Here is a 17276-nt window from a genome sequence, read left to right on the forward strand (position 1 = left end):
TTCTTGTCTCGTAGTTATTTAATGAACCTAAGACATATTACTAAAATTCAATTCCTTAATATTTGAATAATTTTTTATTTCTTTCACCCGGCTTTAATTCTCTAATAATAGTAAGGTCAAATAAGGCATAGCAGGCACTCAATCATCATCTTAGTTCTAGAGTATCATCGAAAAAATAATAATTTCGATCTCCCGCTGCTATTAAAAAATAAAGTACCAACATTATTTGTTATAGTTATTTCAATATTTATTCTTCAGTTTGAGTTATTCTTTATGCTTGGTTACGCGGATTCGCATGTCTTGGAAAAGTGCCATAAATTTGAAGCATTTTTGTGACTTGTTAATGTGCTACACCGATAAAGATAACGATTTTTATAATTATAATGCCTTCTTAGTAATTTTTCTTTACTTCGAGAAAATGAGGACTGATCGGGACTCTATTCTTTATCTTGGCGATTTTTCCTGATGCCATTGGTAAATAACCTAATATCTATAATTCTGACACCAAAAATAAAAGTTTTTTTATTTATATAAGAGACCGTAGGACTCAAATAAACACTTTTGAACGAAAATTAATTTCTCTCTAAAATTGGTTAAAATTAAAATAACTCATCTTCATATAACGGAAAGTACTATTTAGCTTTATAAATTAGTGAAATTTGGATAATTATTACTGAAATTATAATACTTTATTTAGATAAAAAATCAGCTACTAAAGATTAGACAATACAAAATAAATATCTCGATAAGTTGAAATATTTACTTTTTCAGGAGTATAAGTCTTCTATATTCTTTCTCATTCGTTCTTTTATCTTCCTCTAATTTTTAAATCCATATCTCACTCAATCTGTCTTGAAATAAATTCTTCACTTTATGCTCCTGTTAGCCCTCTTAATTTTTATGGCTCACACTTATCCGCCCACACCTGTTCCCATTTTTTCTCTTTTCATTCACAGATTCAGCACTTTCTGTACTTTTTTAGTATATCCCGTCTTTTTTCTTGTTTCCTAATCTAAATCAGAGCTTACATTGTAGCAACAGATGAGGATCAGGATCCTCTGAATGACCGGTTCTTCCGGTCAGTCGATCCAGCACATTTGATTAGTGCGGAGATACCCTAATTCAAATTTAGGGTATTGGGCTGTACATTAGATAGGATGGAGGACTCAACATAGAAATTAAATGCAACAAATTCATCAGATCCTAATGTCTGCACGCTTTTTGGGAACATTTCCTTCTAAAAATATACCACATGATAGGGGAACCTAATCCTAAATTTAGGCTGTCTCAACTTTTGCAAAGCGCTAGTCCAGACATGGTCTATCCTGTTTAATTTCGTGATGAATCCGAATTTTTTTTATGAGAATTTATATTATTTATTCTTTACGCCATTGTAAATAATGAAATTTGAAGTGAATGCCTAAAAAGATTCATATTATTTTATTTATGTTTTTATTGTATTTTAATGCTACAGTTTAGAAAAATATAAAACTAATAGTAAACAATAAATCTCCAAAAAATATTTCTGTAGTTTAAGAAATCCACAAAACACTTTTTGATATTCGAGAAAAAAAGTCTTCTAACTAAAACACAGGTGTTATTTGACGCAAGGGAAAGAGCACAGAAGTGGGATGGGTGTATGAAGGAGAATCAACATTTATTCACTCACCTATCGTTAGTCTTCATCGATTTCTTCATTTTCAACAAAAACCGAATGAGATCCGGCTGGACATTTGTCGAATTTTTCTTTGAAGATTACATTGCAAAATAAACCTAAAAATAATCCTAAACGAGAGAGTTGTTCCGGCATGTAGAAAGAGTTTTTTGAATAGCGTGGCTTGACAAAATCTGTAATAGGCTGCCGGGAGCACCTGTTAACTGACAGGAACGTCTACAAAAACGCTTCGTTCTATGATAGCAATATTTTTGTGACCTGTATGATATACTTTGGAGCTTTCGACTCAATCTCTTCTAAATTTATCATCTCTCTATTGCGAAGTTTGAAGTTAACCCACACAAAGTGAGATATATAGAGAGATTGATGCTTCTTTGAGAACCCAGATTTACCATCTCATCTGGAAAACACCGTATGATAACTCAAAACCCCATATACCACTAGGTGCTTTTCACGGCAACACTATGAGTCCCCTTCTACTCTTTTTATTGTACTTCTTTCGCTATTTCTAGCATTACGCAATTCTCTTGGTTACCTCTGCGGCGAGAATAATCATCGCGAGCGTACAATCACTCATGTAGTTTATATAGATGACCTGATGATATATGCTTCTGGAACACAGCAGATTCCGCATGTTCTGAGGATCGTCGATATTCACACAAGAGGGATATGATATCAGTGCTGGAGGTTCTCCGAAGCATATATAAGTTTCCCCTTTGGCGGATATGGTCCTCCAATCTGTGCATCACTCTATCTAGATGCCTGACTTTTGCAAACTTCTGTGAACAAAGTAGAGGTAAAGAATTTCCTTAAACAGCAATGCGACAAGAAAATGCACAAAGGATTTTACATAAATGTAGAAGATCAGCTCTTGTCAGTGGAGCTAACGTTTGCTTTCGTAAAAGCATGGGGATATAATTCAAGCACAGAGTTTCATTTGCAAGTATCAGCATGGCACCACATACACCTTAGTTTTGATATACCGTTGCAAGATTTTAAGTCAAAAAGTTCCCAGCTTTGCATACAGCACGTGTACTGCACATTCTAAGTACCTAGAAAAAATACTATCTGCAATTTTAAAAATATCTGTTGGCAACTTTCACTTCATGTATTGGATGTGTACTTCAGAAACAGAAGCTTACGCTCCAATACATACTGTTGTAGTTTCCAAATGATGGCATTTATTAGGTACCTCACATGTATTGGAACTTTAATTTAAGGAATTCGTAGAATTTACAGAATTTACGGAATTCGTAGAATTTACAGAATTTACGGAATTCGTATAACGCTCGGATTTAATGGATTTCATGGAATTGGCCGGATTTATAGAATTAACGGAATTGAAGAAATTCACAAGATTTAAAGAATTTAAGGAATTCGCGAAATTCACGGAATCCAAAGAAGTTACGGAATTTCAAGAATTTACAGTATTCACAAAATTCAACGAATTCACAAAATTCAAGAAATGTATGGAATTCGCGCTATTCGTTGAATTCACGGTATTCACAGGATTTAGGAAATTAAGGAATTCACGGAAATCTTTGAATTCACAGAACTTACCGAATCGAAAGAATTCACAGAATTATTCAAATGCACGCAATTCGTGGAATTCGTGGTATTCATTGAATTAGCAGAAATCGCAATATTCATGGAATTCACGGAATGCAACAAAGTCGTGGATTTCGCGAAATTCAGGGCATTCATGGAATTCAAGAAATTCAAGGTATTTAACAGATTCAAAAAATGCAAAGAATTTACGGAACTTCCATATAACAAACAATTTATAAAATTCAAAGAATTGACGAAATTTTAAGAATTTGCGGGATCCATAACATTCATGAAATGCACAGAATTCACGGAAGTCACGGAATTCATTATATTGACAGGATTTAGGAATTCACAGACAGGAAGCAATTTACAGAATCCAAAAAGTTCACAGAACGAATGAAATTCACGGGATTCATAAAATTCGCATAGCCCACGGAATTCACGGATAGCATGTGATTCCTTAAATTTAATAAGTTCCGTGAATTCCAATAATTCTTTGAATTTCATGAATTCTGTGTATTCCTTATATTTCGTGAATTCTTCTGATTCTTTGACTAAATCCAGCGAATTCTATGTAACAAATAAATTATTCCACGAATTCCTTGAATTCCATTGTTTGTGTGAATGAATCCGATGAATTTCGCGAATTCTGTATTTTTCATGTATTCCTTCAAATTTCGTAAATTCCTTGGATTCCATTAATTTCGTAAAGTAATTCCATAATTTCGGCGAATTCCGTGATTTTCATGAATTCGTTTTAAGTTGTCAATATAATAAATTCCGTGAATTTCTTGAATTCTGTAAATTCCTTTAGCACAATTTTCGTTCACAAACGCTCTAATATAAATATTGTAATGCTGGACGGGGACTTCACGATTTACAAGACTTACACTACATCTAACGTAAATGCATTATTCCAATACCATAGTTGCTATTTCCCCTAACGCTAGTATTGTAGAATTCTGGAAGATGTGCTGTAGAATTCTAAATATTTTTTAAAGTTTGGGTGTCCCACTTACGCAGAAACGACATGTAGAGATACACAACGTTGTCCTGAAAGGGCGTTACTACAATAGTTGTTGTTATTGCAAAACTGGCCATGACCCTGATCTGTGGAACTTCCAACTGAACATCCTGAATTGATTAGAACCTGTAGTAAATGTACCTAAATATTTGAGTAAAATTATAGTACAGTCGAACTTGGTTCAAAATAAACTGGATTGAAGCCTTTTGAGAACAGACCCTGTGCGACGGTTGTTCAACATTGCGTAAGTTCACCCTCAGTGTTCACAAGTCTCCAATTTGTACATTCTGAGGGGCCTAGATATAAGCGATTGATCAGAACCAAAAAAGTGCTCAAATCCAAGTTCGAATGTACTTGTACTCGGTGCTCTCGGGAATAAGAAACCATAAGCGCTTCGTAACCTCGACTTTCGGCTGTGCTAATTTTCCTGAGCGGTGCGTTAAAATTTGATTTGAATAATTTTCAAACTATCCATTTTTTTTCAAATTCAGTTCGTTCATGGTCCATTCAAAAGACCTTCAAACTACCCAATTTGAATCGGATTTCTTTAAGCTGAACTCAGCTTCGAAGAATACAATATAAAAAAATTGACTAGAGATGATAGTGGTTAATGCATGAAATTAAATTATTACATGCTAATCAGTACCATTCAATGTTACGAAAGGATCCTCGTGATTGGATCGATTGGATATATCGAGAGTGAAACTCTGAGGGACTGTGTGGCGGGAGAGTCTAATTACTTATTTACGTGTGCGCCGAGGAGTGACTAATCTGATTTATGAGACTGATACAAATTTAGCGAGAAAGAGAAAGTGGTTGAAAGCTAATTCAAACAGGGAGAATTAGTTAGTATTAGTGCAGGAAAATAGAAAAAAACTATGCGGAGAAAGATATCCTGTGAATACAACACGGCGATTTTTTTGAATACAAATCGCATTGAATCGAAACGATTTCGTGTTAATTCAAAAAAATAATATTTTGAATGAACGCGACGGGAAATGTTGATTCTATTCGTTGCTCCATGTTGCCTTAACACGGTGGCGCATTGATTTTACACGAGTCCTTGTCGGTTTTAAACGGACATTGTCACTGTAGGCTCGCACTCGCTTAAAACGTTTTTGGGAATACAGAACAAGTCCGCTAACTTGCCGTCCGATAAATGTACACTCCCCTTAAAACGTCATCAGACGTACGTCATACACCTTAAATATGGTTCTCCCACTATGTGTGCTACTTTGCTCATGATTTGCGCCCATGATTCACGCATACGCGCTCCTAATATCGTGGTACTAGAGGGAGCATTTGATATGTCCGCAATTCCTGGAATTTCGCGTTCCTACAGCCTGAAGTTGAGCACGGAGCGCCGCGCCGTATTGTATTTACACGATCTTTTTCTCATTGAATATCGAAGCTATCTAATATAGTGAGATCAAATAAATTAATGGCTAAAAATGTTGTAAATTCTATAACATTTTTTCTAAAATACAAGCGTAAGGGAAAATTGCAAACATAACATTGGAATGAGAAAATTGCAAACATAACATTGGAATGAGAAAATTCCAATACATGTATTGTAAGTGTTGTAAATCATGAAGTCACTGTCTAGAATTTTAATACATGTATTAGAGCAATTTTAAGACAAAAATTGAGTACAAAGAAATCACTGACCTAATGTAATCCAAGGAATTCACCGAGTTCAAGGAATTCATGAAATTCATGAAATTCACGAAATGCATGACATTCACGAAATTCATCAAATTCACGGAATTCACGACAATCGCGGAATTCATGGAAATTAACCAAATTTATGAAATATATGGAATTTCCAGAATTCATGAAATTGAAGGAACTGACAAAATTGATAAAATTCACGGAATTTATTAAATTGATGGAATTCATGCCATTTATGGAAATCAAGGAATTTGTAGAAGTCTATGAAGTCCATTCACTGTACATATTTGCCAGTGCTTCTTTATAATATGTTAAATTTTGTTTTCAAGCTTTCGTTTACCGACGCCAGGTCTCATCAGGTAAGCTTATATCATTTTCACAGAAACAATACTGCGACCTATTGAAATGGAGATTTTATTTCTGATAAAGTATGCCCGCTATGCAAGCACATTCTCATTGCGCGCTACGAGCGCGGCGCCTGGCGTCAAGTTTGATGGAGCCTCGGGCGCGCAGGTACGCCCTCGCACTTCACGCTCGTTTTCGTATGTTTAATGCGTTCGCTTTTAATACATTTTTTTCAAATATCATAAATATTATAACTGAAATCTAAACCTGTGATTTAAACTTCTGCTAAATTACAGTCCTAAGTTTTAACTGTAATTTTTTTCAATTTCTTTTTAAATAAGGTTCTCAAAGCACGACTACATTCTCGTTACGAAACTCGCGCTTCGCGCTCGATAATTCGTGTACTTTTGAAAAACAGCATCAAGATTATTTGAAAATCTTGTTCAGGTCTATTAAAAACAACGCTCTACAGTTACAGATTTCTTAAAACAAAAATTGCATATTTTTGAAAATTATCCAATTTTCTGAACTTTTGTCTAATTGAAAAATTTCATGAAAATAGTTTTAAAATACATATATTTTGTATCTAGTTAAAATTAAGATTGATATTTATTAACCGATTAAAAAAAATTTTCTTTTTTTTTAAATTTTTAAAATTTTGAAAAGCTTATAACTTTTTAAATTTGTATCGAATTTAAAAATGCCACTCGGATCATTTTTCAAGTATTTTTGCCGTGCACCTGAATTATATAACTTTTCCAATTTTTATCGAAATTAAAAATTCGATTTGGATAATTTTCAAGTCTTCCAGAAATCTATAAAAAACTTTCACAAAAACTTTTAAATTTAGAAAAAATTTGGAAACCTCAATTAGTGTATTAAAAGCTGACTCGATTGGACAAATCCTTCAAAAATTAGCTTGGCTACAATATTCAGGCAACCATACAGACGGACGGACATACCGACATACATACAGCATACAGAAAGACATACATACAGATATAAAGACAGATATACAGACAGACATACAGGCAGATGACAAAATTTTATGATTTTCGGATTCTGTGAGTGCCGAAACGTAAAGATCCGTTGAAAACCTGATATTCCTAATTTGGACGATCACATTACACTCTCGCGAATAAGAATCCAAAAATATCTTTCGAAAGAGTAAATCGTTCGTATCTCATCATCTGTTTGGAATAAGATACAGTAAATCGTATAATCAGTGTCAATTTTGGGACTGACCTTGAAGCTAACTTTCCAGGTATAGTTCCACTTCAATTGTAAACAGTCAGGGGCGTATAAACCGTTTCCGGTGAATTCGTAGTCAAAGATATTTTGAAATTTTTTTCCAATACGGACAAAAGGTAAATTAAATATTTAACGGAAGTGAGAAAGAAAGTGTTGTTATACGTCAAAATAAATATGTTTCCTGCTTCGTACTCTAAACGCCTGCGGGCTGCTAATCATCTCGTTTAAAATAAGAGCTTCCTTCTCAATAATCGGTCTGAATGCCGAATCACCTCGGTCCTTCACTTGCATAGGTATCATTCAAAGAGAGTAGTATCCAAAAACACATACAGTACAAGTCTGATAACTTTCCAACTTCGGAGCTGTAGGGACGGAAAATTCCAGGAATTGCGGACTTATCGTATGGCCCCTCTAGCAGCACGATATTAGGTGCGCGCATGCGTGAATCATGGGCGCCAATCATGAGAAAAATAGTACACTTAATGGGAGAACCACAATTAGTGTGCGTGCCGTACGTGTGATGACGTTTTAAGGGGAGTGTATACTTATCGGACTTGTACTGTAACTATTTTCAACAAAGCACCAACGGAGTTTCATGCAAATTAATGAAGGCAATATTTTTCCGAAAATGATTCACTTTTATAAATTTTAAATAAACTGTCGACGAAAAATACAGTTTTTTCTATTCTCAATGCAACGCTTGACATTTTGACATTTTGAAACACCACAGTGTGACTTCGATGTCCGAAGTCGATTGAACCTCTTTTTCTCTCTTTCTAACGTATGAGGTAGATAGAGACGATCCGATGAAGTACCAATGACAGCTAACCATATTTCTGTAACACGTACTGTTTGGAGCCACCTTTTTTCACTTCGCGTATAAGCTGCAATTTTTCTTTAAATGTTAAATGCTGCCTTTTGTTTTCTTTCGGAATTTTCGCAATTATTTATGTATAAGCAAAGGCATAAGCGAAACACATCGCAAACAATTGAGAGTGAAGATGGCGCAACAGGAGGCAACATGACGCAGTGAGTCGGCTAGACCGTTAAGGCACAGCGCTTTACTGCAACAGTCTCCTGTTTGGCCACGCCTCAGTGACTACCGCACACTCTGCACAACACCTTTTACTCCCATCCGCAGTGCGGCGACCATTCTTGGGAAAACCAAATCTGAGGGCCGTATATCTAGGATTCCTGTATACAAGGGGTCTCGATAATTAAAGTTCATTTTTATATTTTTGAATTTCTTATGAAAAATGGTGTCGAAAATAATAATAAATAATTCTTGTAAACTTAATAATTAATGAGAAAGTAAACATTAAGGATTAACCCATCAGAAGCACGCGTTTGACAAAAACATTGAGTGATTTTGGTGTCAAGCATAGTATAGAGTTCATCGGCTTACCTCCCAATGCTACTCACATGATGCAGCCTCTGGATGTGTCTTTTTTGAGTCTTCAAAATAGCTTTCAAGGAAACATTGCGTGAATAGCGAATAGAGAATAATGGTGACATTTTAACTATAGTAACTTTTGCTGGTGTGCTTTATACTGCTTTGATGTCCCTCGACAAAAGACAATTTTTAAAAATGGATTTATGACATGCGGACTCAGTCCATTTGATCAAAATGCACCATATTATAGTCAGCTAATTAAAGTTAGTGAGGAGACAGGTGAAACACCTCAAAATCAATTAAATAAATTAGAAACAAGTGATACGTCAACCACATGACAAGATTTTTTGTCTTATATCGAGTCTAAAATAGACTGTCAGGTTTTAGAGCAGTTCCGAAGTCATGATTCTTGCGAATGGAGTGGTTCAAAGAGATTAAGCAACTCTACACTTTCTGGCTGAAATGTAAAAAAGAAAAAATCAATTTCTCAAGTGTATATAGTATAGACGAATCTAATTCTACAAGTGAACAGCTTCTAGCTACGGGTGCTGCAGTTATCATAGAAACTGCTACGGAGTTGTGTCGATGATCATTTCGTAACAATCACTGACCGTAGAAAGTGAATATACTTGACATTGCTTTAAAATGTAATTCTACTAGTATTAGCATGATCCGTAGCTTTGACATGCAATTAGCAAATGGAAGCTTCGATAACAGTATTGACGATGAGACTGAAATGCATTTAGAGGAAAATATTTATATCGCTAAAGCTATTGACAATGATCGTATTGGAAAAACTTGTGAGGCTGAGAAGACATGTTTGACAATGGTAAGTCATATGAATTACGAATACAACTTTAACTTTTTAACTTGAATTTTGCAATTCAATATTAAACAAAAATATTTCAGAATTCTACAGACAAAGATGCTTTTCATGAAACTGAAAGTTTTTCTAATGGCGATTGTGAAAATTCTCAGCCAAAAAGTAATAGTGAGTATTTCAGTAAATAATTCAATAATGATTCGTATAAGCATATTGTGCCAAGTTGAAAGCAGCAAAATAGAAACAACAAAAACGTTTGCAAAATATACCAAAATAATTTATTTAAGATGCTTTAGCTAAGTTGTGTATATGGGTGCGTATGTAGCGATATGGAAATGGAAAATCTTAGTGGCAAATTTTCAGGTTAGCCGAGGCTATTTTCTACAATTATGTGTAAAAATATCAGAACATCTTCACAGTATGCTCATTTTAGTAATTTGATCTGTTCCGAATTTTTCGCACTACAAACAACATTTTTTAATAATAATAGATTCATTTCGTAATGAAAACGACGTAATGTGTTCGTAAATACTCTTTGGGATTTTCCTCCTAAATTTATTTTCACCCAAAACTCCAGTTAAAAATGTCGGAAAAGTGTACTATTAAATTTCGGTTTATTCCGAGCCTTTTGGGCAAAAGTTTAGATTTTCATAATTTTCACGCATTTCTCTGTAACAATTTTATTCTTGTGAAATGCGTGCAGATTATGTGAATCTTGTTCACGTTTCCGGACCTTCTTGTCTGCGTCTTCTTCAATTTTTTTCCATATTGGGTCTACACACTCCTAAAGTAATTTTCTTAATTCAAATTGAAGGAGGTTGGGTAGGAAATAAGTTCAAAATTCGAAAGGCCATTATTTAAAATTACAATAAGATATTCAAAAGGATTTTATTCTATTTCCAGAAAACTGCTTTATGCGCACGAGTCGAAGTTATATTTTACAGAAAGAAGAACAGAATAACTAAGTTAAAATTAAAATTATTTCTTGAAAAAATGATCCTACTCAATCTTCACTCCATTGGGAAACGAACCACAAAACTTCTGATTTCCGGTCAGATTCTTTTCCAATTAAGCTATTAGAGGGATCAGAATAAGAAATCTTAATTCAAGAACATGACGCCAATTTTTAGCTAGGTGTTAATGATACAAGTAATTATTAAAAAAAAAAAATAATTTATCTGCTATATCATCAGATATTGTACCTTACCGACAGTAAATGAACCCTCCAAACCATGAAGGCAGAAAATCTACACGATATCGATCAAGTTAAGAATCTTCAATAACAGAAAATGCTTAACGTCCTAATAAGACTAGATGGAGAATAATATTTTTAAATTAAAATTATTTCTTTATAAAAAGATCCTACTCCATCTTCACTCCATTGGGAGTGAATGAACCCAATGGAGTGAAGATGGAGTAGGATCTTTTTTTCAAGAAATAATTTTAATTTTAATTTAAAAATATTATTCTCCATATAGTGTTATTAAGACGTTAAGCATTTTCAGTTATTGAAGATTCTTAACTTGATCGATATTGTGTAGATTTTCTGCCTTCATGGCTTGGAGGGTTGATCTACTGTCGGTAAGGTACTCGTACAATCTCTGATGATATAGCAGATAAATCAAAATTTTTTAAAAAGAATAACTAATTCTACTACCGACCATCTCACTATTTTAAAGACCTAAGCCCATACACAATTATAGAGTTATTTCCATCTTCACCGTAACAAGGAACTTAAATAGGAAACTCCAGTTAAAGCTTATTTTTTATAACCGGGAACACGACTCGAGCACGTAAGAAAAATCCGGGAAAATACTCGCGGCATAATTATTATATATAAAAAACACTTTCAAAAGGACAGCCCGTATGAACGTGGAATTTCCCGAAATTTAAAACCTCATACCTGCGCAGTTCCCGAGCTTTCCGATATCTCCGGTCACCATCGAAGGAAAGTGAAAACTTTGGGCTCGTAAGAGTCACTCATAGTTAAATTATCCTGTCCTAAAATTTTTTAAGTGTTGCCTCGTAAAGTTAGAACAAGAGTGGCAGGTCAATATGGCAACGGAACAGATGAAACTCTAGGTTTACAAATCGAAGTTTACTGACCAATCAGAGCCGTTGTCGGGATCACGTGAACAGGTATCGCAAGGAAGTCGAGTTCGCAGACTCGTATTTATTCGGAAATGCACCCCGGTCTATAGTCTCAATTACTAATTTTTGGCCTTCGGAATAGTGTTGGCCGTTTCAATTTATACATAAAAATAGTAAAAGTTAAAGTACGCCGGTTGGGTGACACTTCAATCGGAAAGATTTAATACAATGAGAATTCACTTTCTGATTACGGATACGGGGCCCGGTGCCCGCTAGTGACTCTGTTGCCCAATGGTCTCGGTCGTCCGGATGGTGGCAGCCTCTCGTTTAGTATTAGCGGAAAAGGTTCTGACATTCAAATAAAATTTCGTAGATTCATCTTCGCTGGTAGGTTTTGACTCCGCGAGAAATAAGAAAAAATAAAATAATACAGAAAAAATATTAAAATAATAAGAGGTAAGGCCGGGAGTGCTTCCTGGTGATTGTTCTGTGATGGTGACACTTGTTTAAATTTTTCACGTAGGCTTAGTATTTCAGTGAATTTACAATTTCCTAAGGAGAGGCAGTTTTAAGTGACGGATAATAAAATTATACCCCGTCAAAACCTGTCCACATACCAATAATACTATAAGTTTGTTAACAATAAAATTTATTACTTTCTTTTTTCTACCTCTACCAGTATCATTAGTACAGCATTTAGAGATTATCTTTTTTTGCCTGGAATCATAAGTAGTAAAAAGAAGAAAAGCAAAAATGAAAAAGGAGATGAGAAACAAAAAATGAAATTGCCTCTAGTTGCGACTGGCAAAGCTTGGAGAGAGGCATGTGGGATTTGAAAGATAAACAGAAAGAGGATTAAGAAAAAATAAAAGATGAGACAAAGCTCAAGAAGCAACTGGTTAAAAAAGTTAAAGATGAAAAGCATAAAAATTTTTAAAAAATCAAATCACAAAAATATGCCATATTACAAGATATCAAAGAAGTTTATTTGACGTTAAAAAAATACAAGGCTGAAGTAAAATTCTTATTAATTAGTTTAAAAAGCGAACAATTTAAGGAAAATCAGGTAACACTCCAAACTGAAATCGATGACATTCTGAAATAGATTGAGAATCACACAATAAAAAACTTAACTCATTACAAAATAAATTTATATATTGTTTTTTTCATTTATAAATTGTTGTATTCTTAGAAAACAAAAACTCTCTCAATTCTTCTGAATTCTTTGAATAGTTTAAAAATTTTCTGAGCACTTTAAACTCTTCTGAAATTGCTGACTTTCCGCGATATCACTGAATATTTAAAAGTACTTTTTAATTATTTTGAAATCATTAGAATATTCTTCAGGTTAGTTTGAACTCCTTAATGTCTTTTGAATATTTTTAAGAATTCATAAAGAGCAACAAAATTTACAGTGCTAAAAGCACTTTACAGAATTAAAAAGAATATAAATAATTTTTTAAAAAATTAAAAAAATACAAAGAATTCAAAACATTTCAGAGAATTAAAAAAAATTTAGAGATCTCTAAAGTTTTACAATTCAGATGAATTCCTAAAATTCAGATAAATAAGAGAATTCAGATAATTCATAAGAACTGAGAGAATTTGGAAGAATTCAGAGGATTCAGAAAAATTCATGAAGTTCAACAGAATATAAAGAATTCACTGAATTCAAAAGAATTTAGATCATTCAAGAAAATGAAAAAAATGTAAAAGAATGAAAATAATCCAAAATTGTTCAGAGAATTTAAAAAATATTGAAGAATTCAGAATGTTTCAGGAGTGTTAGAAGATTATAAAAGACTTAGAGAAATACAGAACAATTCATGATGTATTGTAAATATTTTAAGGGATACAAAAAAAGCTTTAAAATTTCTGTAGAATTCGTTTGAATTCTACAGAAATGAAAATTTTCAAAGAAAGAAAATATTAATCTTGTTTATGGAAAATTCATATTTTTGGTTTAAAATCAACTATTCCAGTCAAAGATTGATAGTTTTAGTTGAAAATTAATTTTTTTAAACTTAACTATTCCATTTTTTTGTATTTTCTGGTTTTAACTATATAAAATATATTAAATAATTTCATGTTAAGTTTTTAGCCATTTTTCCACATTTTAGAAATTAAAATAAATATTTAAAAAATATGGATTTTGAAACAGTAGAAGAAATATAAATATTTACCAGTTTAGTTTAAAATGCATCTTTTTGGTTGAAAATAAAACTAATTCGTTCAAAATTGAACTCCTTTCTCAAAAATTCATATTTTTATTTAAAATGCATCTCTTCCAGATAAGGATTGATCATTTCAGTTTGAAATTGATTACTTTCGTTTGAAATTAGTATTTTTTAGTTGAAAATTCAACTTTTGTTTTAAAATTCATAAATTTTGTTGGAAAAGTTTTGTTTCAAAAACCATTTATTTGCTTAAGAATTTAATAATTTAAATTAAATATTGATCACTTGAGTAATTAATTAATTTTTTTTAATAATAAAACTAGATGGTTAAAAATTAAATGGAATTAATTATTTTAAATAATATTATATTTGAATAATGCTAGAAAGATTACATTCTTTCTGAAATTTCTGCTTTTTTCAATTTTTAATAGGACTATTTTTAATAGAATTCAAGTTAACAAAAATAATTGTTTGAACAAATTATTATTGTCAATAACTATCTTCATCTACATCAATACCTGATAGTTGCAGTTTTCGAACATTTTTACCTTTCTGTTCTTTTTTCACTTAGAGAGATAATAATTATTTAGAGTTAACAAAAAAGTTGTTTAAACAATTTAATATTGCTTTTATCTATCTTTTCTTATATAAGTGCTAGAAATCAGCGAGTTTTTTCTCAAATCTTTAACTTTGCACCGCCTTTTAATTTATGAAGAGTAGATCATCCCCAATAAAAATAATTTCGCAAATAGTATTGTGGTTTTATGTGAATTATCTTCGCGCTTTTCCAAAAAGAGAAAGACATTATTAAAAATGTAGTTTTCCCTAATTTTTAATAATTAAGCAGATGAAGAAAAGTTAAAGATTTTATAAAAAAAAACACAACTTTTTAGCACTTTTATAAGGAAAGATAGTTATGAACAATATTAAATTGTTCAAACAACCTTTTTGGTTAATTTTCAATAATTATTATGTTACTAAGCGCGAACGGACAGAAAGGTAAAAATTGCTGAAAAAACAGCCACTATCAGACATTTCCATAGATGCAAATTGTCATAAACAATAATAATTTGTTTAAAAAATTATTTTTGCTGAGTTTAATTAATTATTAAGCCACGTCTAAATAAAAATATCTGATTAAAATATTATTTAATTTACTCATATTAAAAATTGGACAAAAAGCCAGAAATTTCAGAAAAAACTGCATCTTTTTAGAATGAATCAAATATAATATTATTAACAATAATAAATTGTTTAAACAAGTAATTATCTTGATTCCAATTTATTGCATCACTTATCTTAATTGAAAATTTGACTAAGAGTGCATTTCTTTAAACTACATAATATAATTATCATATCTATAAATGACAAACAAGGAATATGATAAATCATTAAATATTGTTTTCTATTGCAATGAAATAATGAACTCTGAAATTTGTTATTTTTTCAATCAATAAGACTTTGCAACGAAGCTCAAATATTTTAATATTTGTTTTTCACTCTTAAAGAAAGACCATTAACGAATATTTTCTTATCTTTAGCAAAAATCAAATTAATGAAAAATTATTTTTCGAAGTGCTATAATAAATCCATGTTTGAATTAAATTTCGAGAATTGAGAACAAATATTTTCATAAGATTCTTCGGAAAATTTAGAAGATTTTAAATGTTGCAGGGGTATTAAAAAAGAATCTAAAAGACTTTAAAGAAATGTTTTTATTATATAGGATTTTATAAAATATTTTGAAAATTTCGAGTCTTTTTAAATAATGGTTAGAACTTTCAGAAGTTTGAAAGAAATCATAAAATATTTGATAAATTTTCGAAAATGTTTTCGAGTTTACAAATATTTGTTATCTATTTAAAACGTCTTTAATACGTAACAATATTTTTAACGACACAAATTTTTCTCAAGATTTTCAAATATCATTTCAAATTTCAAAAAATTACCTTGCCATCTTTTAAATTTTATCCAGCAATTTTAAGAAAATTTTGTTTACTCTCTTGAAAACTTTCGAAATTATTCTTAATTCTACTGAATATTTCTTAAACTTACCTGATTTTTGTTCGTTTTTATTTTACAATCAGACATTCTAAACCTTCTAATTTATAGAAATTATTCAAATTTTTTCTGCATTTCCTATATATACTGCAAAATTTCAAAAATTGCGTTAAATATTGTTAGATTCTTCTTCGACTATTTTTAAAATCGTCTCAAATCTTTTTAAATAATCTCTTCAAATTAATTTTTTGAAATAAAGAAATTATTTAAATTTTTCCTAGGAACCCGAAAAAATGTCTTTCATTTTTTTGAAATTTTACAAAATTTAGAAGAAAACTTGACAAGTTTCAATTATTTTTGAATCGTTTCAAAACTTGTAAATGTCTCCTAAACTTACTCAAGTTTTTTCTAAAATTAAGTGTTATGGCAAAATTGCAAAACTTTGCTTTAAAATTTTTTACACTTTTTACAATGTTTTGGAAATAATTCAAAATGTTCTGTGATTTGTTTTTTCAATTTCCTCCTGAAATTCCTTAGAAAATAATCGTTTCCAAATTTCCCATGAATTTTAAGAACTTTTTTTTCACGCTTTGAAAAAATTCACATGGGTTTTCTATTCTGGGTGACAGGCGGCTGCCCTATATCAAAGAAATAATTTGTTCGATTTAAAAAAATATTTTTTTTAGTGTCCTGCTGTTCTTAAATTTATATTTAATTTTACCTGAGGGGACTTTCACGACAATCTGGAACCTTTTGAGGCCTTATTAAGGTTTTCACTGGTTTTAGATTCTGGTTAAAACACACTGAAATAATTTAAACTAACAATTTTGAAATGTCTTAATTTAATCCACATTTACGAAATTACCCCGTTTGACGGTACTCGTTGAAATTCTAAAAAGTTTGGTGTTACGTCGCGACGCTTCGCGGTGGCGACGCGACGTCTTGCCTCACCGCGATGAACCAATTTTTACGTCCGCAATTAGGAAATTGCTACATAATTCTCTGCGCTATAAAAGAGTTTCACTGTATTAACACGTGCCACCGCAAAATAGGAAAGAAATTATTTTTGTGGTTCAAAATCACGTACAACCCAGAAATTTTTGACTAATTCAGATTTTTAAAAATTGAACAAAAGACTGATGAGATTTTTAAGAGAGTTCGTAAGCTTGATTTTCATATTAGACTTTCTATGTTTTTATAAATAAACAAATATCACGGAAACAATGTACATTTGTTTTATTTTACGTTCTTAGTGCTCTCCAATAAGATGAAAATGG

The 17276-nt window shown here is 31.7% G+C and overlaps 1 protein-coding gene across 1 annotated transcript in view; it reads left to right on the forward strand.

Annotated features, from left to right (window-relative positions):
• Nucleotides 1–11703, forward strand: part of LOC117180416 (ras-specific guanine nucleotide-releasing factor 2-like) — a 132164-nt gene extending 120461 nt beyond the window's left edge. Inside the window, exons 27-28 of the mRNA XM_033372918.1 lie at nt 9586–9736; nt 11587–11703. Of these exons, the coding sequence (XP_033228809.1) occupies nt 9586–9736; nt 11587–11703 (268 nt within the window). The remainder of the gene's footprint in view (nt 1–9585; nt 9737–11586) is intronic.
• The last annotated feature ends 5573 nt before the right edge of the window (nt 11704–17276 follow it).

This window comes from Belonocnema kinseyi, chromosome 1 (assembly GCF_010883055.1).
Source record: "Belonocnema kinseyi isolate 2016_QV_RU_SX_M_011 chromosome 1, B_treatae_v1, whole genome shotgun sequence".
Classification (NCBI taxonomy): Eukaryota; Metazoa; Arthropoda; class Insecta; order Hymenoptera; family Cynipidae; genus Belonocnema; species Belonocnema kinseyi.